Here is a 27686-nt window from a genome sequence, read left to right on the forward strand (position 1 = left end):
TGGCTACACTTAAGACGACCAAATATGATAAATATAGTATTTACAGGCGGGTGGGGACGTGAGCAAGACAAAATGGCCTCAAAGACAACCCAGTCGTGATACAAACTTCTGAGAAAACAGGGAAACGGTTTCCGGTTCCCTTCATACAAAATAATTGCCCTGCTTTGTCTACACAGTAGAAACTGAAAAGGCAAAAGTTTATATATTCCGATACATATATGCACAAAACATATACATATATGCATATAACTGGAGCTGAAATTAAAATTTCAACCAGTTTTCCCCTTGAATGTTGGGAATCAGAGGTCAAAGTTTAAAATATTAGCTTGATAGGGTGTGACCAGCTCCGGTATAAACAAGCAAGGAATACACACAGACACTCACATGTAGGATATGCTAATACATATGCCCATGTGAGAAACATTGAAATTAATGACATCCTTCAAGAATATCCACGTCGGTTGCTTGACAAGAAAAGTCCTCTTGGGTCATCCACTCAAAAATATTTCTGGGACGGAGGGGGGGGGCGAACAACAAGAGTTTTCCACAATCAGCCATGCAACTTTTCGGCTTTAAAAAACCACATTTTCCTTGTCGTGGCAGGTTTTCCCATTTAAATGTTCACTGGTGCAGTCATGATTGTAGGTGAAACTCTGACCATCTGTGATCGAGGAGACTGTGTAGGAAGCGGAGCGAATCGCGTCCGAATGAGCGAAGCTGTTATCAAATTGGATTATGTATTGATTCCAGTGCCTTCGGATAACAGACTGGACCTATTCCAGGGAACAGGGAAAACAATAAAAAAATATAAGTCTTAACTTTATTGCAGTTTTGGTTTTCATTCTTGTTGCTGTTCTGATGCAATTCTTTAATGCTTGCAAGCTGCTTTAAAAAGCACCAAAGTGGAAGGGTGGGGGATGCATTTTAAAATACAACCATTGACACATACATATGCAAGGCAAATGGAAAAAAGTAATCTCATATGCGAAGAGGGAGAAGAAGAGGAAGAGGAGGAAGAGGAAGAAGAGACTAGCCCATGGTCACCCAGTTGGCTTCATGTGGAGGAGTGGGGAAACCAATCCAGTTCACCAGATTAGACTCTGCCGCTCATGTGGAAGAGTGGGGAATCAAACCCGGTTCTCCAGATTAGAATCCACCACTCCTAACCTCTACACCATGCTGGAAGGAAGCACAACACCTCAGTTATCTGACAAAGGGAACTTTTACTCTCAAAAGATTATACCCAAAAAATCCTGTTGGTCTCTAACATGCTACCGGACTCGAATCTAACTGTTCTACTGCAGACCAACACGGCTACTCTCTGAAAACACCTTAGTTTTGTTATTTTCTACCCAACCCTGGCAATTAATTTTTAACAGGTCGAATGTGATAAGGTGCACCAGTTCCCATGAGAACAGAGACACAATAGGAAAGAGGCTTCTCCTTCCTTGAGCGAACACCAACTGAAGCTTCAGCAGGTCTCTCTCCCTTTAAAAACCGAGCCCAAGCAAATGGGAGTGAGCAGCTGAGATGTCGCAAGGGGGAATGCAGCCAAAGCTCCACACTGAAGAGCAAGGGGATAAAACCCTTGGGATTCAAATCCTCACCTACAGACCCTTAGAATATGGACTCCCCAGTCAACCAATGTTCCCAGGTTGCTTAGCAACGCAACGAGCAGCCTATTCTAGACGGTTTGGCCATTAACGTTAATTAGAGCTAGGGTTCTCACACCATACATGGGCCTCCTTAAGACGGTATAAGTGATGCGTGACTTCCTCGCTGGTCCTGGCCTCAAGCACTCGCTTTCTCATCTCCAAAGCACGGAAACGTGGACAGAAGAGTGTCTCCATGCTGACTGTGTTGACCAAGAGACCCGACCCAATCACAATGTCTCTTATTTTTGAAAAGGGAGTCTCCTCCTCTTCCCTGGTGTCCCTTTCCTTAAGTGCTTTAAGCCGTGTTGTGGGCCCGCCAGGCACTTTCTCCCCCTGATCTAGCACAGATGTGCTCGGTCTATTCTAAGCCTTCCCCAGCTCAACTCTCTAAAACCTCGTCTCGTTTAATTAGACTGAGGGAAGTTCAAATGTCCTGTCTGTGACAAATCGGAGAATCCCTCAACAAGCGATTCAAATATTTACACACGGATAAAGGTTACTGCCGTTTCACAGGAAAGGAAACTGCTATAAAATGAATTATCCGTACAATCAAGCAGGAAAGGAAAGATGGGACTTTGAGAATGGGCTGTAGGCAACCAGCTTCAGCTCAAGCCTCATTTACATAGTTATGATGTCTTGTTTTTATTTTAAAACAAAAAAGAGGGCCATGGCAGTCCCAAACATAGAAGAGCCCCCCCACAAAAAAAGATGGTTCTGTGGAAAAGAAAGTGGTTTATTGATAACGTAATGACCCCCACACATTTTGCAGGTTGCTGTCAGAGGATCTGCAATAGTATATAAAAATATGCCATTAATAAGAGTTCCCCTCTCTACCCACGCCATCCTTGAAAAAGCAATCCTGGAAGTTGCATATGCAAAAGGAAAAAAAACTGTTTAACATAAAAATTGAAGGAATTGTAATATGTAGCTGAGCCTATAGCTTCTGAAATGAAGGGAGCCTGCCAGTTCGTTGAATGGGAGATTTCCCTGAGCAACTAGGACAGGATGCCAATGTACTAAATATACGTTGCACAAATATATGTGCCAATGTCAGTTGTTCAAATAAAATAGCAGCACGTGGCTCAATATAGTAATCAAGCACAAGATATATTGTATGGAAACAATACGCTCCAGAAACTTGCCAAGAAACTACTCATGGTGAACTGACTACTTGTTAGAGGCTGAAGAAGCCTGGAGGTGAAACGCACAGAATACCTAGGATCTGTGTTCTGTATCCGGTTCTGAACACATGTTAATGAATTGTGGTCCCCACCAGACTTTTCAGTTACCCGTTTAAGAGGCATGAGTTTAAGTAAACGGGACGGAGGAGATTGCTGTAAGCGCTGTGTCAAGCCCAGTCCACTGACAGGATATGTATTAAGCCGTTTGCAAGAAGTTGTTTCTTTTCTAAGACAAACATTGTTGGACTTACACTGTAGCTTTTTTGGTGGAGACCTACCTTTGTATCTTTATATATATTGCCTGTTTTTGTTCAGCACCGATTTTTGTGTTTGCACGCATTAGATAGGCTGTATTGCATTTTGGATGTTGTTTCCATACAATATATGTTGTGTTTGATTACTATATTGAGCCACGTGCTGTTATTTTATTTGAGCTATTCTCATTATAGCATTTGGGTGCTCTTTCTCATTTGGTTGCTCAATGTCAGTTGTTCAGCAGGGTGCAAGATCTCCTAAAAGCTATGATCCAGCTTATGCTGGCGGGACCCGATCTGTATTTCCATGAAGTCAATAGAAAACCATTTTCCTTAACCAAGTTCCACGGGCTTTTCTACCTTGGGTAAAAATACCTTGGTAGAATTAGATGAAGGCACTCGAGGCCTCTGTTTGTTTATCCATTTGCTGGAAGGATGTTGTGTATAGTTTCCGTTCATACAATAGGACTGGCCACCTGTGCAACAGGACGTTGGGTTTATTTACTGGGGGCCTTGATAGGATGGAAATGGAATCCAGCTCTTCCAAAAAAGAGCCAATAGCACGACTGAAATACTGCAATAGCTGCATCGATAAGAAGAGTTGTGGGGGGAGAAAAAGAACTCCTAGCACATAAAACGCATTGGCTGCCCTAATTCAAAAGCAGGGTCTCGAATTGCCAAGCCTAGCCAGCTAGCAGAATGTAAGCTTTGTTTGTGTGTAGCTTTTCACAAATTATGCCTGATGTATACAAAGGGACAGGGCTGGTGGGAATTGGTTGGCTCCTCCTCTCCTCTGCTCATACTGACTGAATGCGCGCAAAGCATGTATACAGTCTCACATCAACCATGGAAGTACGAATTGATGGAGTGCAACTGTCAAAGGCTTGCCACACGAAGCTGCCTTCACCTGACTGGTAGTGAAACAAGTGCCACATAGCTACTTAGTTGTATGGATCTGCCCCAACACCACAAACCTCTGGTAAAACACATGGTGCCTGGGGGCACCATGGCACCTGCCAACAACTTTCCTGGTGCCTGCCAAGTGTTTATAGAACACGGCCAGGGCCAGGTGGGGCTTTTACCCAGCAAGGCTTCTGATCGGCCATTGGAGATTTGATTGTCTCTGAAGATTTTTAAACTTTTGGCTTTGGCAGCAGCTGTCACCACAACACAAGGATCTTCACTGACGGACTAAAGATAAGCTGTGGCAGCCATTTTGTGGCTTGCTTTGCCTCCTATGGCAGCCATTTTGTGGCTGTGCTCACCATGCTGTGTCAGAAATCCACAGTAGGGTTGCCGGGTCCCTCTTCGCCACCAGTGGGAGGTTTTGGGGCCAAGCCTGAGGAGGGGGGGGCTTTGTGGAGGGGAAGGACTTCGATGCCATCGAGTCCAATTGCCAAAGCAGCCATTTTCTCCAGGTGAACTGATCTCTATTGGCTGGAGATCAGTTGTAATAGCAGGAGATCTCCAGCTAGTACCTGGAGGTTGGCAACCCTAGCCCACAGGCTCAAAACAGATGGGGACCCCTGCTATAAGTCATGCTATAACTTGGATTCAGACCATGTAGCTGCCACGTTCACTGGTTAAAACTTTAAAAAAAAACTATTTACTATTATATTTCTACCTGGCTCCTCCTCTTTTAGGAAGTTCAAAGCAGCTTACAGAGAGCTTAAGTAGGGTTCCATCCAGGCATGGATTAGTTATACTTTCCGCTGCCCTATAGCTTTTGGTGCTCTCAGAACAGCTGCCACACCCAGTTTCAAGCCAATTCCATTCCATCAATGCCCAAAACCATAAGGAGAAAAGATGTCAGTTACTGTACCTCTCCGTTAAAAAAGCAGAAAATTGTTGCCACCAACAAACCCTGGAGAATAAAACAGACAGTTAGTTTGATGGGAAAATGTATTTAACAAACGTTATACTCAAATATACATCATGGGCATACGAGTGAGTCAAATATTTGTGATGGAACATTTCTTGTGCAAAATAATGGAGGTTGAAAGAGCCCCTGCAACACAAAAAAGATTTGCCTCCCCTCCACTGGATTGGCTGGAGACCTGGGGGCTTGTTTTTTTGAAATAAGGCTTTCTTCCTGGCTATTTGACTCAATAAAGGAAGCCACAGCCTTTAGTTTGCAAGACCTGAGGAAGGCTGTCAAAGATAGGACATTTTGAAGGACTTTGATTCATAGGGTCGCCAGGAGTCGGAAGCGACTTGACGGCACTTAACACACACACACATTTGACTATATTACTCCTATTGGTTTGCCATTTGCCTGCCTCTGAGTGGGCTGAGAGAGTTCTGAGAGAACTGTGACTGACTCAAGGTCATAAGAACATAAGAAAAGCCATGTTGGATCTGACCGAGGCCCATCAAGTCCAGCAGCCTATTCACAGTGGTCAACCAGGTGCCTCTAGGAAGCCCACAAACAAGACGACTGCAGTAGCAGCATCCAGTCTGTGTTGCCCAACAGGCTTCCTGTGGAGGAGTGGGGAATCAAACCCGATTCTCCGGATTAGAGTCTGCCACTCTTAACCACTGCACCACACTGGCTCTGTAAAACGTAAAACCCCTCTATTTATCAGCATTCCTTTACCAGCAGTTGTGAACTACAAAGAGTTCTTGGGAGTTCATACCTGATAATGCATAAGAATATGCATTACATAATCATAAATCTCCTCAGCAATACGGCCCTCTGGTCGCCAAGGCAGCAACACAAACTCGATGCCAAGGAGTGGCACTAAAATTAGGGTGGCTCTGACTGCTTTCATGTAAAGATTTGATTCTGCACGGTGGGTGACTTTTAGCTTGGTTATCAGAACGCGAACAATGTTCAACAGGAAAAAGAGGTTCACCTAGAAGAAAAAGACATGCTTCGTGTTCATTTTTGCACAAGGTAATTTAGTACGTAAGCAACCAAGCAGGCCCCATAACCGGAAATTTTGTGGCATGAGGCACAGCCAGAAGTCAATGTGATACACGACAAAAGCCTACATGCACAAAATCCAGTGTGTTTTGCAGACATTCACAGGAGTGGTATTTTAAATACATTTTAAATCATTTAATGAAAGAGAAGAGTTCCTTTGCACTGCACAGCAGCAACATGGAGGAGAAAACCTACTCCCAAATCCCCAAATTTCAGATAGAACCCACCCAACCACTGCAGACATCTTCTTAAGCCCTGGTTTGGGTGCCTTCTCAGTCATGGCACCAAACCTTTGGAAATCTCTCCCCAGGTAGACTCGTCTGTCCCCTTCTGTTGCCATTTTCCACCAGCGGGTGAAGACTTTTTTGTTTTGTTGGCATTCCTTCAGTTATCCTTCCCTCCTCCCCAATGTTTTGTTTCATTTGGCATTTCCTCAGTAATGCCTCTTTCCTACTCAACATTTTATTTTATTTTAATATGTGTATCTTAGCTCTGGTTTCAATTGTTTTAATGATTCCCCTTAAATCTTTTGAAGCACAAACGCTACATACACATATTTTTGAACGAAAGCTAAAATTTTAAGTGGCCTTGGATATCCCTAAGCAGGAACAGGACAACAATGTCAAAAACCAGAAGGAGCAAAGGGTTGGCCTCTGGAACCACGAAAAGAAGGAAACTGTCTCTAAACTCTCAGGGCTATGATTTGCAAGTCAACCCTGAACTAAATAAGCCATGGTCACAGGAAATTTCTACATAGGCAGCTGCTACAGCTCCGAAAAGCCACAATCAATTTCAGCTTGTTTAGCTGAACAAGGTCTCCAATTCTGTTATATGGGATTTATTTAGATTTAAGACCGCTTAACTTCCTCATCTAACTTCCTATTGTACACTCAACAGCATGTCCTTCCTTCACAGATTAAAATTAGCACTCTCCCCCAAACACACTACGAAATAATCTTCAAAAATCCACACTTCAGACTTTTATTGCGGCCTTTTCAGTGCTTTCATCTAGCACAAAGCTATTTTTAAAAACCGCAGCCGAGTACTTTCGCAAGCCCTGAAAAGGCACATTTTAAAGAGAAGTGCCGCACCACGTCACAAAAGCTGCTCCTGTGAATTATAGAGGCCATGCCAACAGCCAGCCAGGTCTTGAACTCCTTTACAGTCTTAGAAGAGGATAGCCGTGTTGGTCTGCAGTTGAAGAGTTAGATTCTGAGTCCAGTAGCACCTTAGAGACCAATATGATTTTCGGGGTATGAGCTTTCGAGAGTCAAATCCCTGAAAATCTTATTGGCTTCTAAGGTTCTACTGGACTCAAATCTAGCTCTTAGACGAGGCAGGATCTCAAAGGGCTCCAAGCAGCAGAACTTCTCTCCTGAACCAACTTCCCGTCACCAAGTTTGACAGAACTTGGAACAAAAGTGTACTTGGCTTCTCTCTACTACCCGATTTGGGGCATATTTTTTGACCATGTTTTAAAAAACTAAAAAGCCCCACCATGCTTTAGCTCCAAACCCCTTGATCATTTTGGTGGCCATGACTGAATCTCAAGGTGGCCATTTATTTATTTATTTCTACTGGTGTGTCTTTTTCATAGCTGCTTTTCTACTGAAATTAGCAAAGCGGCCCACAATACTGAAACACAAAATTCAATTCATAATGACATGATCTATGCTTCGACGTTTTCAGTCCAGTTCCTGGTAAATGCAAACATTGGCTGGAAATGCTTGTTATTTCTGGGCACGTACAAAGGTATCATATTACCTTCCACTGGTGGTTCACCATGCTCCCTTGGGATATCATTCTGGGAGACCTGCCCCCCCCATATAATGGGGACTTTGGGGGTCGGATCCCACCAGCTTTCCCCCCTCAATCCTGCCCAAGTCCTCTCCTTATTATAGCCCCCATCCCACTCCACACAGGTACTACGATCTCCACCAAAGTCTTTTTGGTAATCAAAGAGGATTTCCCTCTTTTTTCACCAGTGGGGACACTGACTGGATCCAACCCTTGTCCACAACCACAAATGACTGGCATTTTCACATTTGAATGCACGATGTATTGCCTACCCTATTGTTATTATCCACACACTTTTTTAAAAAGAGGAAGATTATTAGGGTTGCCAACCTCAACTGAGCTCCAGCCGATAGAGATCAGTTCACCTGGAGAAAATGGCTGCTTTGGCAATTAGACTCTATGGCATTGAAGACACTCCCCTCCCCAAACCCCGCCCTCCTCAGGCTCCACCCCAAAACCTTCCGCCAGTGGTGAAGAGGGACCTGGTAACCCTAAAGATTATACTGGTCGTTACATATCAAAGAAACATTAGACTTAAAACTAATGAATGGGTGAATATGTATATATGAATGGATCAACTGAAAAAGTTCATACCACTAGTGCAGCACAAATAGGACCGTGGATGATATACAGCAGGTGAGTATCTGAACTGATCCAGCAGCTGTAGGGGGATAAAAATAAAGTTAGGGAAGAAGAACTCTCACTCCTTGCCAGTTAAATACAATTAAAATAAAATAAACCTGTTTTCACTTACTTGTCATTGAAATATATGGCCCTGGCAACAGCATGTATGCAGGCAGGAATCAACGGAAATCCTGTGAAAACAAATGATGTATTTCTTATTAAGAACTCTAAATAAGAACTCTAACAAGGCAGGCATGGATTACTGTTCATTTAGCTGTGGCTGGCATTTGCCCGCCGTTGTCGGGGGATTCACCAACAATCCTCTGTCCCCCACTGGCAGTCAGTGGGGCACCAGGGGAAAAACAGGAAGAAAAAGAAGAGTTGGTTTTTATATGCTGACTTTCTCTACCACTTAAGGAAGAATCAAACTGGCTTACAATCACCTTCCCTTCCCCTCCCCACAACAGACACCCTGTGAGGTAGGTGAGGCTGGGAGAGTGTGACTAGCCCAAGGTCACCCAGCTGGCTTCATGTGGAGGAGTGGGGAAACAAATCCAGTTCACCAGATTAGCCTCCGCCGCTCATGTGGAGGAGTGGGGAATCAAACCCAGTTCTCCAGAACAGTCTACCTCTCCAAACCACCACTCTTAACCACTATACCACGCAGGCTCTCACAGGGTGAGGGGACAGTACCCCACGATACCCCAATGTCATTTCCAGCTACGTAACTAGAAGCGATCGCACCATGTTGCAGGAAGCTCTAGGATTCTGCTTACGTAGCCAGAACTGACATCTCTGGATGCTGTTAGGATACGTCCCCTCCTTCAGTCTCCCAAGGCTTGCTGGCTGAGGCAGGCAGCCCTACATTTATCCAAAGTAACCATTTCACGTCTCAGTAAAATAAATTTCTACCAGGAAGAAAACAAATCTTTGCAAAGCTTCAAAGTACATAGGCCTTAATGACCCGAAGGGAGATTCTAAAAAATAAGGGGGGGAAACCCCAAACCCAATACATTGTCTTGATGTTGTTCAGTCAGCTAACAAGGACATCTTACTCTATTGCAGGGTCACCAACCTTTAATGACAGCTACTTCTTATATCAAGAAGAGGCCACAGTGTGACTGATTATATTTTAACTTCATTAGCATTCAGAGACCGTGTTGAATTCTTTTTGTGGTCTTTTCCTGGGTCTTGTAGGGCATGTACAAGCTCCTTTGAAGCATTTGGTAATGATCAAGTAGCTCGTGAACTACCTGTTGGAGACCTCTGCTCTGTTAATTTGTTTTGGTTGTGGAAGGGAATGATTAAAAAAACCCTAAATATTTTTTAAAGTATTAGGCATTTTCTTTCTAATTTTTATGTGGGAATGTAATTATGTTTTATATTTATAATGCCTGTTAGACGTGCTGGGAGTCAAGATGAGGCAAATAAATTCTTTTAATACAATAAAAACTATTCATATACTGCATTGCATCTCTACACAGTTCATACAAACACTATACAAATTTTGCTTTCATTAGAGCTGCCAACTTCCAGGTGGAGGCTGGAGATCTCCAAGAATTACAACTGATCTCCAGAGATCAGTTCCCCTGGAGAAAATGGCTGCTTCGGAGGGTAGACTCTATGGCATTATACCATGAGATCCCTCCCCTCCCCAAACCTTGTGCTCCTCCCTTAAATCTCCAGAAATTAACAAGCCTGGAGCTGGCAACCCTATGGCAACCACAGACTGATAAGTCTAGTGCAAATCACCATTGGAACCTCAAAGTCCAGACCTGTACATGAGATCAACTGTGATCTCCTCCAAAGAGGACATAAATCTGCTTGGTTGACATCAGGACAATGTTCTACACACCCAATGTCACACCATAATTCATCATGACTGTTATATCGTGGGGAGTTGTGAATTTGGTGACATTCCTTTATGGCATTGTACAGTTATTTCAACATGCACCCTTAAGGAAAAAGCCTTTTCTTTAGTTTCAATTTTCACTTGTTATGTTGGTTGCTGGCTTTGGCTGGTTATGGCCTAGCAGGGCCCAGACCAGGCCTTGCCTATGTTCTAATAACGTTCTGTTCTGTTTCAGTACCCGGAGCTGTGGGGTGACATTGCTCAATAGTGTGAGAGATTCTGGATAAAAAATTTCAAGCAGAAATGTGAGAATTTGTCAGGAAGACCAAGCTCAATAAACAGACTAAGGCTTGGATCTTAAGTGGCGCAAATGTAGTCCTTCTCTCCCACGGCGCCTCCCAAAATGTGAGCCCCAGGAACAGTGTGTGTGTGTACGTGCCTGGGTGGGGGAGTTTGCAATGAGACAGGAGAACCCACAAAAATTGCTCGCCTGTCTTTGGCCAGCGGAAAACACCATTCCATTGGAGTCACTGCCACTACGTCAATCCAAATCTAACAAACGTAATTTGTGACACATTTTTGTAGCCCTGAGCCCAGTTTACAAGAGGTAACTGGTCGCCAAAACACCAACTATTTTAATGCATCTGACAAAGTGGACTTCGACCCCATGAAAGGTCATGAAATACTAAAATCCTTTGAGATGTTGCATTGTCTTTGGTTTTCCTACACAGCTGCCCTTCCTGGAAGTTGTCATGAAGATTCACAATGCCATGTCTGCCTGGAAAATAAAAGCCCTGTTTGTTCAAGCTCCAATTTTAGCACAATTAAACCTTCCATTTAATAAACCTCCCTTGATTGAATGAATCTGTTTCAGTTACTGGTGACTAACACGTGGCTTTAGCCTCCAATGGATAAGCCCACTGAGAATCCTCTGGCCACATACAAAATTTCCCCGGATTTTGCTGTGAGACTATCAAGAGAAAGCAGTTAGGCAAGGGTTTTAAGTGCTCTGCTGGCGCACAGCCCATGAAAGAAAAGCATGGACACGTTTTTGCTCATTTGTACTCACTGTTGACTGACAACGACGACAAAAATAATAACAGACATGGTCACGATCCCATGAACTGCTGCATGACCATGGAAGAAGCCATCCCCTCCTTGAAAGGATTGCCAAGTTCTCATCTTGGCCTTTAGTGTGGAGACCATGTACTAAAATGGACATGCTGGCAGACAGCTTTTGCTGCAAAAAACTCTGAAAGGACGTTCTAAAGCTCAGGCTGCTGCCAGAAAGGGGTCCTCCTTCACTGCCACTTTAACCCATTCTGTATTTTTGACTGAAATGCACCCCTCCACACACACAAAACGAAGAGAGGTGAACAAGCCGGGGAGAGGGGGGAGGCTAAATCTGTTGACGTATTTCCTAGAAACAACTATAAGATTAATTATGTACATCTTGATTTGCTTAAGACGTCCTCGTTATTAATGACTGGGCTACAATTGGCTCTCCAAGTAGTAAAGTAACTCCATGACCACCAAGGGGAGGTTTGAGTCAGTTCTAGAAATAAAGAATGGTTTTTATTTAAACAGCTTTAAATCAAATCAAACTGAGATGAAGCCCTGAAGAGCTTGATTAAGGTGACCCATTATGTACAGATTTCTATGTTAATATCATTTTTAAGGCTTTTCGGTTGGCTTAATGGTGGGCAAATTCCTGGTAATTGTTGCTGGTGCCCACCGATACTCATCTGGTTGGCAGGCAGAAGCAGGCTGGCGAAATGAGGGGGGGGATGTTTGTTGCCATGCGATGATGTCACTTCCGGCGCGACCCGGAAGCGCTGGCATCACACCAGGACTAATACTCAATCTGGAGTGAAAATCCCAAGATGCAGGGCTGAGTTTGCTAGCTATACCTTGCAAGCGCTTCTGCATCTGCTGGTCTATGGAAGTACAATGATAAGGCTTCAAGCGGGAAGTGCATTATGCAGGCAGCACTTCCTGCCCGTGACCACGGGGGGCCCCTTCCTCAGCTCAACAAGCCACAGGATAACCATCTAATATTCAATATCCTGCATTGTGCAGGGGATTGGACTAGATGACCCCGGTGGTCACTTCCAACTCTATGATTCTATGATTCTATTCTATGAAGGGGATTGGACTAGATGACCCCCTTGGTGGTCCCTTCCAACTCTATGATTCTATTCTATGATTCAAGTCGGACTTAGCTTTTTTGCGGATCAAATTACCAGCTGAAATTCTCACGTCATGGGGTTTAGGCAGCCCGAGTAGGATTAATTCTTTAATCTGACTGGATTGGGGGGGGGGAGGGATGCAGCCTACACCAGAGATCAGTGGCATACCATCTTCAACACCATTCCCTAGTTGAGGTTTCCTTGCTCTGTGAACAAAGCAGGTCAAAAGGAACTGCTGGAAAAATAAACCTTGGTCTGACCCCCTACCCTAGACATGGCGAGACCTCTTTGAAAATAAACAGCCATCCCTATATAAACATCTCCAAGACGAGAAACAATGAATAATTGCCCCTTAATGCCTTTTCATAATAGAGGACTATTTTCTCTAACACAAAGGAGGAGCGGCTTCCTGGCTGAACAAATGTGCGGGACTTCGCTTTTCGAGAAGATAAGGCCCTTGCATCAGCAGCTACCCGCTCAGAAATGTAACTGAGATAAAATTCTGTTCCTCTATTCAAACAAAAGGGGCAAATTAGAATGACGGGTCATTTATCTTTGGTTTTAATTTCTCGACCCAAAGCAACAGGATCGGCCACATGTTCCCGTGAACATTTCAAGCGAAATGCTCTCACATTAGAACAACAAACAATGACTTGCCTTTAGGCATATCTTGATACACTTGATTGAGCTATTAAAAAAAAGAGAGAGGAAGATAGCGTACCCCATCCCAGAAGGTAATACCACAGCAGGTGCTGTTTCTCTGCAAATACGGCCACCACAATGAGAGTGTGCAAGTAAATGCCTTCGCAGAGCATCCAGAAGTAACTGCAAACCATTAAATAAAGATGAATAAACTGAGCGACTTTGCATCCGACCTAAAGAGAAGAGGAGGGAGGGAAAAGACCACAGGTTTTACATACCACACAATTCAAGACGCATCTTCCTACGCTATGGATGAACGTCAACTGAGACAGCACTAATTAAAAGGTGAAGCAGCAGTGTCAGTTCTGTAAGCTACCAATGAGCTAAATGATTTGTTCCCTTTTTCCAAATGTCATGTTAATGTCACACTCGTTATTTAAAATGAACCTAGCATTAAGACATTCGATACATCGATGTAAATCACCGAATGGGTAACAGGCGGTCTCTGACTTGGTTAGACCTGGTTAGAATACTAAGAATCCCACTTCTAGCAGAGGTGTTCCTAGAAAAAAACCTTGGCTTTAGATTTCTAGTTAGGGCAAGGCCTGTTCCTCCTGTCCCGTTTTACTATCCTTGCCGGCTGCCATTTTGAATCACCATCATTCCTAGATATTGCTACACCAGTGACGTCATGCTTAAGTCAGTATTTAGGAAGAGGAGGAAGAGGAGGAGAAGTTGATTTTTATATGCTGACTTTCTCTACCTTTTAAGGCGAATCAAACTGGCTTACAATCTACTTCCATTCCCCTCCCCACAACAGACACCTTGTGAGGTAGGTGGGGCTGAGAGAGCGCAAAGACTAGCCCAAGGTCACCCAGCAGGATTCATGTAGAGGAGTGAGGAATCGAACCCAGTTCTCCAGATTAGAGTCTCTTAACCACTACACCACGCTGACTTTTAAGTCAGTGAAGATCTATGAATTTTTGTAAATAAAAAAGCTGCTGGAATGTGCTATGCAAACATGCCAGCTTCTGTATTTCAGTCATTTTGACATATGAACAGAGAATTCAAAATGGTGGCAGAAAATAGCTCTGGTGGCCTAGCCGTGGTCATGGCATGAAGCCAATAGAGGGCAATGGACAACTGGTTCAGAGGAAGAAGTGGCTAGGAAGTGCCTTGAGGGATATTGGAATCTTAGAATCAGAAGATTATCAGCTCCCCAATCTGTGTGGAAGTCAGAAAAAACACATTCAAACTGCCTATCACACTACATAAAACCACATATACTTTTTGGGATAGATTACCCAATAAACAGGAGTCTCTATTCTATTTGGTCTCAACAACTGTTAGGCTGAGAGGAAGAGGAAGAAGAAGAGTTGGTTTTTATATGCCGACTTTCTCTACCACTTAAGGGAGAATCAAACCAGCTTACAGTCACCTTCCCTTCCCCTCCCCACAACAGACACTCTGTGAGGTAGGTGAGGCTGAGAGAGTGCCTAGCCCAAGGTCACCCAGCTGGCTTCATGTGTAGGAGTAAGGAAACCAAACCAGGTTCACCAGATTATCATCCACCGCTCATGTGGAAGAGTGGGGAATCAAACCCGGTTCTCCAGATTAGAGTCCACCGCTCTAAACCACTGCTCTTAACCACTACACTACACTGGGTCTCACCACTACTAGCCTGATATTACTTAGAGTGTTTCATGTCACAGTGGCTATTTGAACTTGGGTCTACTCCAATATTAGTATGATACTCTTACCACTATATACCACGCTGGATCTCAAATATCATATCAAAGGGAAGCCTCTTTCTATTCCAAAAGGAAATCAGGTCATAAAGCCCTGGAAAAATATGATGACAAGAACCTAACAGGATTCCTGGGTGAGTTCAGAAAGTAGCAGGGCCGCAACAAAACAATTATTTCAATTTATATAGCCTGTCTGCTTCTGAAAACATTCTGTTCAAAACGATCCAGGATATCTACTGTATAAGTATCTAAGTATACTTAGCTAGCTAGTGCCTTTAAAGAATGCATGAACGGTTTACGATATACTTTTTCTGCAGACTTTGATATATGTCATTTCGTTTTCTGCAAAATAACTCTAACTCTTTGCAGGTCAGTTTCTTACTCAAAACTATTTAGCAGGAATCCCACACAGTAGACACACCCGGTTGTTAGAAATGTAACACAATTGCTGAGATTCAAGCAGTTAACATGGAAAGAGAGTCCAAAAAACGTCTGACTCTTCTCTAGTACTCTTGTCCCCGAGAAGCAGCATTTCCGGGATGATTTTGGGCTGCAACAGGAGGGCCGAGGAAGTCCTGCTCCGCTGATGGAAATCTCTTTAACATGGGATTTAGCATGGGATCCAAGCCAGCGCCTTATGCAAGAAACTCTGGATTGATGCAAATTGCTGTTCTGATCCCTAAATGATACCCCTTATAAATCAGAGACAACCGAATGCACGGGTCACTTACGGGATTGGCTTCAACCAACTGCTGGTTGTTTGCAACTCCTGTAAGACTAATGATTGTGACGATGGAGTTGCACACAAAAGAAAAAAAGAGGTTCTTATGCAAAGTGATCCTCTGGCAACTCAGGCTCCTGAAAACAAAGACACAAGAGGAAGTTACAAGAAGAGGGAATCCCCCAGATTCGTCTCCTTTGTGGGAACAGAATGCAAATATAATCACTTGAGAATGGGGAGTTGTCAACTGAACTCACAGAAACTTCCCAGATATATGAGTTAACTCTTCACTGCTAAATTCTGCACTGCAGCTATTAAAATACGTAGCACCCTGACAGGATAAGAGTAACAGAAATACTTTATTACTCAAAATTTTAAGGGGGTCACACCAAGTTGTATGATGTCTATATAAGTTTTATTCATACATGTAATATGTAAATTTTAGGCTTAGATTATTTGTAGTAGCTGTTGTTGTGGTTTTCTTATTATCTGTTGTGGCTGTTGTTGTTTTTTCTGTTGGTCAGTGACCGTATTAATAAATTGTTGTTGAGTTAACTGGTATAAATGTAATAACATGAAAAGCATTTTTCTTGCTTCATTCGAGTAAAGTAGACAACATTATGTAAAAGATATTTTATTTACATTCTATCATTCACATTGTGAAAGACATGTCAAAGTATATTATATTTGCATCATAGATTATAAATTGTATATTACAAATTGAGAGTTTCAAATTGAGCAGTTACAATTGCTATGCAGATTAAGAATATTACATTTGTTAGCATATTTATAACACGAAGAGTCTTTTTTCTTGTTCTATCTGAGTAAACTAGGCGACACTGCTTAATCACATATAGCGATAGAAATAATAGTCATGTAGGGTATGATAGATAGATAGATAGATAGATAGATAGATAGATAGATAGATAGGTGTTTTTTCCCTTTTTTAAGGAGCTTTTCATTACCATGAGTTGCAATTTAGTGTAAGATGGAAGGTACAAAATGATATTGTTTCACCCAGAGAAATGAATGTTGAATACTAGATTAGGAGTTTATTGCTTAATTTAGTCAGTGTAGGGTTGTGTGTATTGTGTGTAGTGTGTACTGATTGTTATGTATTTTGTGTGTGATGTTTTTTGTGTTGTTTTGAAAATAAAAAGGAACTTCCCAGATATCAGTATGCTTAATATACTGGCTTCATGATCTAATACACATCAAACTACCATGAAGAGAAGCTCCTCTCTCTGTTTTCCATGGCTATGTGTTTATCGGACAAAACTGGGAGCAGGAGCAGGCGCCATGAGGGTATTTGCTTAAGTTTGTCTGAGCTGATAAACTCCCAGGACTTGGACAATAAACATGGACTTAAACTAAGAACACATTCTGCACATGGGCAGAATCTGGTTTGGATCCACCATAGTGTTTCCACGGACCGAAGGATGGAGCACACCTTTTTCATTCCTTTCCTCCTGCTGAAGCCCCTAATTTCCCCCCAAAATGCTGGTCCCTGGGGACAGGGAAATCTCCAGGAGCCGCATTTCAGGATGCATTCTGAGCTGCAAGGAAACAGGGAAGGAGAGAAAGTTGCGGTCCACGGGTGGAAATGCTGTGGTGGATCTAAGCCTCTCATTTTGCATGAGAAGTTGATTTAGAACCTCAGGGAAATGATGCTCGATTCATAATGTAGCTGAGCATTGTAAACTAGGCAAATATGGATCCTGCACCAGGTCATTATAAAACCTGGGTACCATCACTACTGGTGACGGATGATGGGGAACATACAGTGGTAGCATGCCATGTTATACCAAAAAGGCGCCCAAAACAACAGTAGACAATTCAGATTAACAGTGACTGGAAAGGCAATAGAAAAAGAATGATCCGTCATTTACAAAGCAAGCTGCTATTTATTCTTGTGTAACTGAACAAAAAAAATGTTCATGTCACTATGCAAACTACAATTAAATCTGAAGGCATCAAAGAAAACTCAAAAATTGACTGCAGCTGTTCTTGCAAACAACAAATCAAAGGAGGAAAAAATGCTCTTCTAAAACATTTTTAACCAGGAGGAATGCTCAGCATTTACGCAAGAGACTTAACAAAATGTTCAGTTGAGTTTTGTAAGGGATTGGAAAGTAAATGTACCTCAACAACCTTCCACCAATGAACCCTGGGGTTTCTCTTTCCAGTTGTTATTTCTTTGGCTCTGCCATATAGAGGGTAGAAATACACGGAATTTTCTTATCTGAGGAGGGGAAGTTTAATCCACCACAAATTATAATTTTTTTTTTTTTTTTTTTAGCATGGCTACTGGTAACTGGTTTGGAGTATAGTCCAACTACATATCGGGCTATGTAAGTGTTGCTTATTATTACTCCTGAAACTTTTAAAAATGTATAGTTAGAGCCACAGATATCGCAACAACGGGAACAACTGGTTATGAGTTTTAAAAATCCAGCTGTGAATATCTGTACTTCTGGAAGGGAAATATTGTGGTGTGCCTTTTTTTTGGGCTGTCAAGTCACAGCCAACTGATGACATCATAGGATTTTCAAGGCAAGAGACATTCAGAGGTGGTTTGCCACTGTCTGCCTCCGAACAGGGACCCTGGACTTCCTTGGTGGTCTCCCATCCGTTTTACTACATTGCCCTTTTTATGGTGTTCTTAGATATGTTTTATTACTCCTATCCTCCAAAAAGCCCCTGGAAGATTGGAGGAATCGTATATTTTCCTTCTTCCTCGGACCATGAGTCTTAGATTACAGACAGAGTCGCTAGATTTGGTGTAGTTGCTAGAGTCTACCGTCATTCTCTATTGATCTAGTCCAGTGGTTCCCAAAGTGGGCACTACCACCCCCTGGGGGGGATTACCTAGGGGGGCACTAAGAGGCAAGGGGGCAGCAGGGGGGCGCTAGAGGCGGGCCCCTTCAACTCTGTTGTTCATTAATTTACAGTAGATCAAGCTATGGCACCATGCTGGCAAATTTAGTGGAAACTATCAGCATTTTTTTCCAGACTTTGAAGAGCTGGTACCACTGGGTCAAGTTCATCAGTTTTGTTGAATAAATTTCAACTAAAAAGTTTTAATTTGATTTTGAATAGATGTGCAATTAATTGTTACGGTTTTGAAATTTTATTGTTATTATCTTCTTTAGTGCCTCATGCAAACTCCTATTTTGATTAATGCTTTTTATAGGATAGGGTATGGAGGCACTGGGGTTAAGTTTGTGGAACCAAGGGGGCAGTGGCCCAAAAGGTTTGGGAACACTGATCTAGTCAATTCAATTTGCTATTTTTATATTACCTATGTATCGGTTTTCTACATAAACATTTTTGGTATTGTATGTATTATCTTGTTGGGCTATGACCATAATAAACCATTCATTCATTAGGTTGTGGCTTTGCTCAGTCACCACCACATCCAACTTGTCGAGAGAACTATGGCCAAGATATCTGAGACACAGGACGTTCCCCTTGCCTTCTCTGAGCTCCCGTCAACAACCAGACCAAGAGGAACTCACTGTGAACACAATGTCTGCTCCCTTTGTTGTACTTTCACTCTCCTCAAGATACCATGTCTGAAATTATTGAATTATGTACAGAGCTTGCAACCAAAAAGACTAGGTACCACATGCAAGGAATGGTTCTACTTACTTAAAGTAGGAGAATATGCCAAGGGAAATCAACAGTGAAACAATGGAGAGGCTGTGGCCAATGATAGTGAGATAGTACAAATTCAGAGCTGTCTGCAAGAAAAGACAGAAATAAGTGTGAAAACTGGAACCACAGCAAATTGAGCTCTACCTCAGTCCCATCCCAAACATTCAATGCATCAATGGAGTAACAGCGTGGTGTAGTGGTTAAGCCAGCGTGGTGTAGTGGTTAAGAGCAGTGGTTTGGAGCGGTGGAGTCTGATCTGTAGAACCGGGTTTGATTCCCCACTCCTCCACATGAGCGGCGGAGGCTAATCTGGTGAACAGGATTTGTTTCCCCACTCCTCCACACAAAGCCAGCTGGGTGACCTTGGGCTAGTCACAGCTCTCTTAGAGCTCTCTCAGCCCCACCTACCTCAGAGGGTGTCTGTTGTGGGGAGGGGAAGGGAAGGTGATTGTAAGCCAGTTTGATTCTTCCTTAGTGGTAGAGAAAAATCGGCATATAAAAACCAACTCTTCTTCTTCATTTATTATAGGTATACTACTATAGATATTTATTATAATATACATTTATTATTAAGTATAGTCTATATACTATAGTATATATATTTGAGGTTCAGGTTGCAAACTCTACAGCAGTTATACACTTTTTGAAATGCCCTTCTTCCTGGTAACAATCATTTTTTTTTAAAAAAAAAGTCTACCTGTAGTTTCAAAATTACTCCTAGGGTACACAGTGTGTAGTTTGTCCACGTTCTGTTACTTTCTGGATGTACGAACCACTGCCCATTTTGGTCGCAGCTCTTAACAACTTTTTCTACAATTGGACAGAATAAAGGGAAAGGGGGGGGACAACAATCAATATATATGTTTCTCACCATATAAAGAGCATAATTCTGGAAAAAAAAACAATAAGTATAGTAATACGAAAGAGAACTTTGCATTTACTTCAACAGAAAAAGTGGAAAGTGTATGTCACAGGGCTACTTAGCTCACTAATAGTTAAATGCTATATGCCAATGTTTGGTTGGGTTGCCAATTCCTGGTTCGGAAATTCCTAGAGATTGTGGGGGTGGAGTCTGGGGTTTGGGGAAGGAACCTAAGCAGGGGCTCATGCCATAGAGTCCACCTTCCAAAGCAGCCACGTTCTCAAAGCCAACTGATCTCTGTTGTCTGGACATTAGGTGTCAAATTTGGGAGATCTCCACATCCCACATGGATGCTGTCAACCCTAACATCTGGGGAGAGCCCATGGCTCAGTGGCAACCTGCCTTCCATGCAAAAGGTCCCAAGTTCCATCCCTGGCATCCCCAGTTCAAGGATCTCAGGTAAATGGGAAGGATTTCACTCTGCTGGAGGAGCTGTCAGGAAGAGCAGACAAGAATGGCCTAGAGGGGCCACTGCTGATTCAGTAGAAGGCAGCTTTGTGTGTACGTGTATGCATGTGCGTACAGTGCTGAAATACTCAAAGGTTTATTAAAATGGATCTTAAATGTCCCATCACTGAATGCCAGATTTTAATCAGTACAACTATTTGCCTCAAGCAGGTTTCCTAAGGAGGCCGCATCGAAATGTTCTCGATAAATAAATAACACAGTCTTTTTCAATAAGTAAGAAATAGTTCTTTCCTAGTACAACCCACCCATGTGGAGTTAGTGCAGAGTTCCAACCTAATGTAAAGCCAAGGTTGCTGGCTTTCTGGCTCTAAGCAGTGGTATGTGATGAACACATGAAGCTGCCTTATACTGAATCAGACCCTCGGTCCATCAAAGGCAGTATTGTCTATGCAGACCAGCAGCGGCTCTCTAGGGTCTCAGGCAGGGGTCTTTCACATCACCTACTTGCCTAGTCCCTTTAATTGGAGTTGCCAGGAATTGAACCTGGGACTTTCTGCATGCCAACCAGATGCTCTACAAACTGAGCCATAGCCCTTCCCGGCGTCAGGAACAAGTGTTAGGAACAAGCACACAATCCCACCTCACTCCCAGGAAACTCATTTTGCACAAAATTTAAACTTCCCCAAGACAGGTGGAACAAACAGCTTTGTCGTCCCCCCACATTTTGTGTTGTTTTAAATCTCTTGCCACTTAACAAGAGGACCATACTCTACTGTATGGAAACCAACCCAGCCTTTACCGGCGACCATTTTAAAGTTGGTCAAGTTGTCTAAAGTTTAAATTTCCCTCCTTTCTTTTCTTTTCTTTTCTTTTCTTTTCTAGAAAACCTGTTTATTGAAGGAGGTGGTGGTGGAAAGTGCTATCAAGTCACAGCGTGGTTTAGTTGGTTGAGCGATGGACTCTAATCTGGAGGACTGGGTTCGATTCCCCACTCCTCCACATGAGCGGTGGACTCTAACCTGGTGAACCGGGTTGGTTTCCCCACTCCTACACATGAAGCCAGCTGGGTGACCTTGGGCTAGTCACACTCTCTCAGCCCCACCTACCTCACAAGCTGTCTGCTGTGGGAAAAGGAAGTGTAGGAGATTGTAAGCCGGTTTGATTCTCCTTAAAAGGTAGAGGAAGTCGGCATATAAAAACCAACTCTTCTTCTTATGGCGGCCCCGCAGTGTTTTCAAGAAGAGATGAACAGAGGTGTTTTGCCATTGCCTGCCTCGGCATAGCAACCCTGGTATTCCTTGGTGATCTCCCATCCAAATAGTAACTAGGGCTGACCCTGCTTAGCGTCTGAAATCTGATGAGATCAGGCTAGCTTGGGTCATCCAAGTTAGGATAGGTGAATAAGAACACTTCCCTTTGTCTGGCATCTTATATCCAGCCTACAAACCCCTTCCTTGCTTTAACTATTCTGTTAATTATTGCCATGACCCTCTCTTCCTGTTTCACAATGGAAGTGGTAACCCTTTCATAATTTTCATCAAATTAATGGCTCTAGTAATTCACACATGAATGATTCAGATACTTCCTGCTTCTTCTCTGTACAGAAGAAGCACGTGACTGAGGCTAGTCTTCAACAATGTAAGCTATAAAGTTCTGTCTGGATTTATAGTTGGGACCAGCTAGTACAGGAATACCCCGTCCCATTTTTTTGCACATTTTTTAGAACTTTTCTGGTCTCCACCTTTTAAAATGCTGTGTAAAATTTTGAGTTCCTTTAAAAAAAAGAAATAGCTTTTTACACATTTAAACAGAAGACATTTCCTGTTACTCATGTCAAAGATCAGTCTGACCTAATGCTGAAATTCTTTTGATTCTTTTGGAATGGGCATTTGAAGTGGTGAAGGTGCCAACCCCCAGGTACTAGCTGGAGATCTCCTGCTATTATGACTGATCTCCAGCAGATAGAGATCAGTTCCCCTGGAGAAAATGGCCGTTTTGGCAATTGGACTCTATGGCATTAAAGTCCCTCCCCTCCCCAAACCCCGCCCTCCACAGGCTCCGCCCCAAAAACCTCCTGCCGTTGGCGAAGAGAGACCTGGCAACCCTAGGTGAAGGGGTCAGGTGACTTCAGTCACCCAGTGAACAACAAACGTGGTAGCGCCATAAACAAGCATAAATATCTTTCCCGATCACAGTCTGATGCTGAAAAAAAAAGGATTTTCAGCTATGATCTACAACCAGATCCTCGGCACCACCATCACCTGCTTTTAAAAACACTGTAGGATAATCCGGGGGGCGGGGTGGCTCAGTGGTAGAGCATCTGCTTGGCACACAGAAGGTCCCAGGTTCAATCCTCGGCATCTCCAGTGAAAAGGACCAGGTAGTAGGTGACGTGAGAGACCTCTGCCTGAGACCCTGGAGAAGCCACTACCAGTCTGAGTGGATAATATGGACCTTGATGGACCAATGGTCTGATTCAGCATAAGGCAGCTTCATAAGTAATAGACAAACACACACAGAATTTTCACAAGCCAGCCAAACTCTGAGTGCTCCTGAAAGTCTAAAAATGTCTCACATTTTCCATTCCTCCATGTTGTCATAATGCTCGAAATAGATCATTTTTACTCCTCCAATGGGGAGATCCTCGAGCACTTCCCAGCTTCTAGATTTCCTCAGTGGGAAAGAGGATGTACCGTGTTTCCTCAAAAGGAAGTTGACCCTGAATGTAAGTTGACCCCCACCCCAATAGTGTTATACACAAAACAATTTTTTTATCACTGGACATAACTGTAACTTGTATGAGAATGGAAGACAATCCACCTCTTTTTTTGACGGCATACCTGGAAAAAACAACAACTAGTCTGGCATTTGAGTAAACACTCTGCTTGCAGTTTTGATTTCATTTCTTGTTTGTTTATTAAATAAAACCGGCCTAAAATCTGTTTTCATCTATTCAAGGGAGTGATTTTTAGAATGGTAGGAAGACACCAGCATCAATGCCTCAATTCCCTGAAAAGGTAGCTCACATTGCCGATGACTACATCTTCAATGTTTACCTGACGGGTCAAAGTCCTGAAAGTAATCCGGGCAGTTCTGCTCCAAATTGCTTCCTGCAGCCACACTGTCCCAACACAACCATCCATCCCACGTTCTGTTGCAGTGCGGACCTAGAAAAATAAAGAGAAACCAGGTTGTGAGGTATTTGGGCGCAATTTAACCAAGGATAGGACGAAAGTAGATTTCTTTGAAATGTGGTGTTGGAGGAGAGTGTTACGGATACTGTGGACTGCCAAAAAAAAAAACAAATCAGTGGGTTATTGATCAAATCAAGCCTGAACTGACCCTAGAAGCTAAAATGACAAAACTGAGGCTGTCGTACTTTGGTCACATTATGAGAAGACAAGAGTCACTGGAAAAGACAATCATGCTAGGAAAAGTTGAAGGCAGCAGGCAAAGAGGAAGATCCAACAAGAGATGGATTGATTCAGTAAAGGAAGCCACAGCCCTCAGTTTGCAAGATCTGAGCAAGGCTGTTAAGGATAGGACACTTTGGAGGACATTGATCTATTATCCTTCTGCCCATGGATCATGAATCCAACCTACATTCTTTTAGATAACAAAACAGTGTGATTGCATTTCAAAACTCTATGCCAGTTCTTTTTTAAATCACGATGTAGACCAGGGGTATTGAACTCATTTGTTAGGAGGGCTGGATGATCGAACTCAGGTCGTGTGCAGAGCTTTTGACTGCAGCTTACCACTGCAGCAGTACTGCAGCTTACCACTCTGCCCCATGGGGCTCTTCTACAACTGGAGTAGCAGCTCAAAATTTCCCTACTTCACTTGTGTGGCAAGGTACGGGTTTTTATAGCAGGAAGGGGCAGACAACCCTATCAAGAAGGGTACTCAGTGGTCCTGACGTACCACAGCAAAGTCTCAACAAGCTTCAAATCATCATTCACTGCACTCGCAGCCAAAGCCAACATGTTGCATTGTGCTATCTGATAAACTGGACCCATGAAAGGTCCTGCCACAATAAACTATAATCCTCTCCAGGAGCCGCAGGATTTTTGCATTTTTTGTTGCTACAGCCTAACCAGAATTGCTTTTTAGGAAATAGGCTATGTTTCCACAAAGAGTTCCCCTGTGGGCGAATAAAATATATCTTAATTCACTTTAACCTGCTTTCTGCTTGCGTGACACTGTGGAAACAAAAGAACGGAACGAGCGTTTGTCCACTTTGCACGCTAATGTGCATGCGCCAGTTGATTTAAACAATACAGAAGCAGGGCACTTTGAACTGAGGCTACGGGAGCATCTGTTTCTTTCTAAATTCTTGTGGTTCCTTTCGCTGCCCGGAACACACTCAAAGCAATACAAAACAAGATAAAGAAAAGTAACAAAACACTGAAAAAAAGAATCATTTTTAAAAGCTACCAAACATGCTAAACACAGAAATCGGGAGCAATGCCTAATCCAATCCAGCAGACATCTGAAGAAACAGGAGAGCCTACTGTTGATGGCTGAAACAATACAGTAAAGATAACATCGTACAGTAGAATTCCAATGGACCAGCATCAGAACTGAAAAACAACTGTGCCTCGTTTCGAGCTGGTTACAGAACTGACATCCGATGTACTCCTTCCGAGCATTTCCATCAGAAATTGATGGGTGAAGAGGGCATGGGGGCACAGCCCTGTTCTTCAGAAGACAGGCAACTACATTCGCTGACACCGAAAATCTCTCTTCCCTGCCTGAGGGTATTCCACTTCAGGCACAATTCCCACTCTTGGTCTCGGCCCCCAAGGAAAAAGGTTGTTCAATAGCGCTTGAACAGTTGGCCTGCTCAGCTGCTCCACACTGGCTGTTCATAGGGACTGTGGACTTCCTGTGCCCCTTTGCATAGCAAGGGTTGTCCTTTCCAGACATTACAATCTCATTACATACCAGGCGGCTGGCAACTGTGTGTTGAGCCTCTCGCTATACACAGTCGTCATGCTGCCGGAAAGGCCCAAATGGGCAGATTTTCAGCTTCGGTACATGCAACCCTGAAAAGTCAGGGGTTTGAGGAATATATCGAGACTATGGTGGGAAGTACCCTCAAGTTGCAACCGACTTATGGCGACCCCTGTAGGGTTTTCAAGGCAAGAGACATTCAGAGGTGGTTTGCCATTGCCTGCCTTTGCATAGCGACCATGGACTTCCTTGGTGGTCTCCCATCCAAGTACTAACAAGGAGGAGGAGGAGGAGGAGAAGAAAAAGAAGAAGAAAAAGGGAAATAAGAAGAGGAGTTGGTTTTTATATGCCGACTTTCTCTACCACTTAAAGAAGAATCAAACAGGCTTACAATCACCTTCCCCTCCCCACAACAGACACCCTGTGAGGTAGATGAGGCTGAGAGAGCTCAAAGAGAGCTGTGAGTAGCCCAAGGTCACCCTGCTGGCTTCGTGTGTAGGAGTGGGGAAACCAACCCAGTTCACCAGATTAGCGTCTGCCGCTTATGTGGAGGAGTGGGGAGTCAAACCCGGTTCTCCAGATCAGAGTCTACCACTCCTAACCACTGCTCGTAATCACTATACCATGCTTAGCTTCCAAGATTTGATGGGGTCGGGCTAGCCTATGCCATCTAGTTCAGGGCATACCATTTCAGACAACATGGGAATCACATGTATCGGGAGGATTGCATGTAGCGTGACTGCATTGCCTGAAAAGGGTCAGTCTCCATTGCTATTTGTAGCATCACAAACAATCTCAAAATGAGCCCCCTTTACCTTCAATTGTGTTCGCAGGCGCTTGCATAATTTTTTGGTAGCATTCATACTGCGCTGTCATAATTTTATTATCCGTTACGCCCAATGTATGGAGGTTACGTTCTATCCCGTCAATGCTGATATCATCTGTCAAATTCAGATGCCCCTCTTCTGGAACTGCTGTGACAGAAACCTGAAGAGAAAACAGAGATATACTGCAAATTGACACAATTTGGGGCAGGGGTCCAGCGTTGAGTCACCAGTTAGACTAGCTGGTTTTGAGCAATTCTATCTGGGATGGTCATCCTATTCCACCAAGTGCGCAGCTTCGGGAAGCACAGCTTTGGGAGGCACATGGAGGCACATCAGCCGAATCAACCCTGGTGATCAATGGGTGACAGATGTCGCAGCCAGATCGCCCTCAACATCATCATTCAGGGAGTTGGATAGAGTGATATAGAACTGGGTGTCATCAGCACACTGCTATGAATAATTTATCCGGCGGGCTTTACACAGAAGTCAAATAACATGTAGGGATAAGATTGCACCCTGTGGAACCCCACAAGACGGTTCCCACACTGAAGATAGCTAATCTCCAAAATAAATGTTTTTAAAAAGAAGTAAACCCTTAAAAAGAAAATCCCAATATGTACCACAATGTTGTAAAGCGTGACGAAACTTTTCAAATCGCTTCTGCATGTCAACATCTATGAAGTAGTACGAGAACTTGCAGAAAAGAAACTCACCAGGGTAACGGCTAAGAGGAACAGCCGTTGTGTGTTCCAGCTGGTCCCCATCACTAAATCTATGCGATGTAGTTTTGCGCTACAGTGGAGCTGAAATTAAAAAAAAAAAACTATGAATAATCTTTCTACGAGCCAGTCCTTTACAGCTTTGTTGCAATAGACTAATATTCAACTATCCACTGGGAGGAGGAAAATGAGCCATTCGGTGGGTCAAATCTATGGGCTTCTCTACTGCAGGGCTTCTTAAAACCTTTTCCACTCGCGACCCCTTTTCACCCAAGAAATTTTTACATGACCCCGGGTATGTGTGTGAGTGTGAAGTGCCGTCAAGTCGCAGCCGACTTATGGCGACCCCTTTTTTGGGGGGGGTTTCGTGGCAAGAGACTAACAGAGGTGGTTTGCCAGTGCCTTCCTCTGCATAGCAACCCTGGTATTCCTTGGTGATCTCCCATCCAACAATTGCTACCTGACATCCTCTAACTAGAGATATCAGGTATTTGACGTGGGAACTTCAGAATGAAAACATGCACACCGCTGAGCCACGGCCCTTCCCCTGATGGTGGGGGAGGAAAACAAAATTGTGTCTCTGATGTTGTTACGAAAAATACATCAGG

The 27686-nt window shown here is 43.3% G+C and overlaps 1 protein-coding gene across 1 annotated transcript; it reads right to left on the reverse strand.

Annotated features, from left to right (window-relative positions):
* Positions 1-534: 534 nt before the first annotated feature.
* CALCRL (calcitonin receptor like receptor) lies at positions 535-27123 on the reverse strand. Its single transcript, XM_056861204.1, has 12 exons — positions 27073-27123; positions 26348-26519; positions 23633-23743; positions 19944-20056; positions 19241-19332; positions 15600-15726; positions 13200-13353; positions 8568-8628; positions 8408-8474; positions 5727-5945; positions 4913-4954; positions 535-773 (listed from the first exon to the last, which is right to left on the reverse strand). Exons 1-12 carry the CDS (start codon positions 27121-27123, stop codon positions 573-575), a joined length of 1410 nt encoding a protein of 469 aa, XP_056717182.1. The 3' UTR covers positions 535-572.
* Positions 27124-27686: the final 563 nt, after the last annotated feature.

This window comes from Euleptes europaea, chromosome 15, assembly GCF_029931775.1.
Source record: "Euleptes europaea isolate rEulEur1 chromosome 15, rEulEur1.hap1, whole genome shotgun sequence".
Lineage (NCBI taxonomy): Eukaryota > Metazoa > Chordata > Lepidosauria > Squamata > Sphaerodactylidae > Euleptes > Euleptes europaea.

Bases quoted from the DNA above. Each gene is read 5' to 3' on its own strand.
- CALCRL (XM_056861204.1), bottom strand. From the start codon at position 27,123: ATGGGGACCAGCTGGAACACACAACGGCTGTTCCTCTTAGCCGTTACC. The intron at 13,354-15,599 runs GTAAGTGACCCG...TCTTCTCTTTAG, and splicing joins AGTTGGTTGAAGCCAATCCC to GTCGGATGCAAAGTCGCTCA. The intron at 8,629-13,199 runs GTACGCTATCTT...TTGTTTTCACAG, and splicing joins GTATTACCTTCTGGGATGGG to GATTTCCGTTGATTCCTGCC.